The following is a 2,980-nucleotide window of genomic DNA, read 5'->3' as shown; positions in this document are numbered from 1 at the left end:
CGACCTCAACATCCCGAGCTGGATCATCCAGGATCTTCGTCATGCCCAGCCTTCCAACACAGAATAGCTGGTCAGCCTGCGCAGAGCACGAGTGGCGAGCATTAAGCTACGAGCCAACATTCGGAAAAAAACCAGCGAGAAGGAAACAAATGCATTGCAATTGCGTACGAAAAACGAAACAGGAGAGAGCTTCGGAAAGGATCAGGAGAGAGACGAAATCGAGGGTGCTGGTGGCGCCTTGAGCCTGCAGAACGGTGTTGAACGTTGACTTTGGCGATGACCCTAGAGCAGGCGAGAATCCAACTCAACCTAGATGGAATCCGAAACGGGCTGGATGCGCTCATTCCACAGGGGCTTTTCGATGCTGTTGAGAGGGGTTCGGTGCGGGATCAAGAGCTAGACGACAGAATGTCCACCAAGGTTGAGACGGGCCTCGAAAAGGTCGAGACAGGGGTAAGCGTGCGGGCCGAGCAAACCCCGAATGCACAGCCGAGGACACTGTTGACCGGTAATAGGCGTCACTTGCGGTCGAGAGCCGTCTTGCGCTTTCTTGAACCCGGTGCTTGTGCCAAGGTCGAAAAGCACGATCAACAGAGCCTGTTCGGTCAGTGGCTTCTCGTTTGGCGGTGCCATCGAGGCGCTCTTGATCACCGGTCCAGCAACGACAGGCGCTGAACTAGCAGGGACCGTGGTGCTCTGTGGATCCCTTCGGTTCTTTGCTTCCCAGGCAATGTAGGTCATGTAGCGCGCAGCGTGCCTCTCGCCCTCTCTGGGCTCAAGAGTGATGTTAGAGGGCATCGGTGGATGAACCATCAACGAAGAGCCGGTCGAGATGACCTACAAAGACCGGGATGATGCCATCGATGCCATGCTGTGTGTGCGCCATTTGCACGGCTACTCCACGCTTCCAGCAGTGCCATAGAAATTCGGGTGTTATCTTGTTGATCGCTTCGGGAAGCAAGTCGAGAATGCGTAAAGTTGATCCACATCGGCAGCGTAGCGGAAGCCGACTGCAACTGATCTCTGAACGGAATCGCATGCCGTTCGGTGCGCGAGCCGGCATCGTAGACATCTTCAAGGCGTTGGCGCAGCGCAGCGAGATTGGCTTCGTCGAGGTCGGCAAGGTTCTCAAGAACGCTTTCGAGACGCACGGGCTTGGCGTAGATGCTGGCGCCCACGTGCTGGGTGTCCGACGATTCCTTTGGCTCGGTTTGTTCGATTTTTTTGCGCTTCACGGCGTCGCAAGCAACCATCAAGATGATCCGCGAGGCAAGTTCACCGAAACTGCCCTTCAGCAAGGCAACATCGGGGTTGAGCAAGCATTCTTGCTGAAATTTCTTGAGGATGTCTGCGTACGTGTAGCCTCTCGCGTTCTCAGCTGACTGGAGGTAGGGAGCCAGCATGATATTGGAAGCAGCGATGGCTAGCACAGGCTCTGATGGAGATTCAACGTGCATGACACCCTCGCTGGTAACATGCGTGACAATGCGCATGTGGCGATCTACTGTGCTGTCGACGAATTGCTTCTGTCTTGCAAAGAGTTCCGAGTTTGGCGATTCAGTCGGCGAAAGGCTTAGCGCGAGACGAGACGCCAAGATGCTGAAGCAGTGGGCGGTCTTGCGGATGGCAAAGTCTTCGCCACCCATCAATTTGTGGTTGGCCATCACCCAGAGGCTTCCAGAATTGAATGTCTTCCACAGCGGTCGTCCGTAGTAAATGATGTGAGAGTCCAGCAGAAGTCTTGCGAGGCGCAAGAAAGGCTGGGTTGCTGTGAAAGCAGCACGTCAAAACTAACGCCGATGAAAATGGGCAGTGCCAATGATAACACGTTACGGTGGGCATGCTTGACAAAATCGGCCGCACTGCTGCTGGTACTGATCAACACAAGCCAGAACGTCGTGGTCTTGGCGCTGGCTTGTTGGGTATTGATCCAATTCCATGCGCGGCGGAGGCTGTTGAGCTGATTGATGTCTGGGTTTTTTTCGATGTTGAGTTCGACGCACTCGTCGAAGGCCACAATGATAGGAGGTGTGGGTGATGATCCGCCGTGGGGCGTTGGGCGGGTACATGTGAGCTATAATGCACTTCATCTCTCGTTCGAGGGGTGGCAAGCGGCGATTTGAGGTGAGTGGTGAAGAGTTCATTACGTTTCGACTTTTCGTCAAAGCTGCTGTCGGCACGCTTGAGGGTGTCAGAAGCGCGCTCGGAAACGGTTTCGAAGAAGTCGGTGCGTTCAGCATTGATACCCATCCTTTAGATGGAGATGGTTGAGCTGCATCAGATAGTCGTGTTTTTGCTGTCTGAGTGGGCCGCTCGGCGAGGCGTTGAGCAAGCTCCGAGAACCAAGCGCCGAGGAAACAGGCAATCTGAAGGTTACACTTATTGTTGTGGGTCTTCTGAGCCTCTTCGAAAAAGGCACGTACACCACGATCAGGAATAGGGATAGCCTTTCATAGACAATCCATCGGCAGTACGGTTTCGGACGCAGACATAGAGAAGAGGAGTTCGATGTCGACATTCGTAGACCAGGCGCGACTTGCCGGTGCCGCTTGACTGGACGATGGGGGTGCCTCGATAATAAATTTATACCTTGGCTTGGATCAAGCGTGCTGAACTTCTGATCGTGTTCAGTGATGAACTGGAGGAAGCGGTCTGGCGCATCACCGTAATAATCACGGCCAAATTCCTCGGGATAATGAACAGTTAGCATCCACTCCTTCCATGCCCAGCTTAGGGGCGGGGCAATGAACGTGCAAGGTGAACAAGTACAAGCGACAGTGCCTCGTCCACATCACTGTAGGAGGCGAGTTTTGCGGCGAGATTCGAGTAAACGTTGCTGACCTCCATTTCTACGCGCGATTTGTCTACGCGCGATTTGTCTTCGTCGTCTGTCATCCTCTCGAACTCAGGTATGATGTCTTTTAACTCGGTCTGCGATGCCCAGATGAGATTGGTGAAGTTAGCGGTGTACACTGCGAAG

General features: G+C 54.0%; 1 protein-coding gene across 1 annotated transcript; it reads right to left on the bottom strand.

Annotated features, from left to right (window-relative positions):
- Nucleotides 1-396: 396 nt before the first annotated feature.
- UMAG_06514 (uncharacterized protein) lies at nt 397-2,250 on the bottom strand (the record flags this gene model as incomplete). The annotated part of the gene is made up of 4 exons (XM_011394469.1): nt 397-837; nt 1,152-1,760; nt 1,796-1,971; nt 2,004-2,250. 4 exons carry the CDS (start codon nt 2,248-2,250, stop codon nt 397-399), a joined length of 1,473 nt encoding a protein of 490 aa, XP_011392771.1.
- Between the last annotated feature and the right edge of the window lie 730 nt (nt 2,251-2,980).

This window comes from Mycosarcoma maydis, assembly GCF_000328475.2.
Source record: "Mycosarcoma maydis unplaced genomic scaffold um_scaf_contig_1.271, whole genome shotgun sequence".
NCBI lineage: Eukaryota > Fungi > Basidiomycota > Ustilaginomycetes > Ustilaginales > Mycosarcoma > Mycosarcoma maydis.
This window is presented reverse-complemented; position numbering and strand designations above follow the sequence as displayed.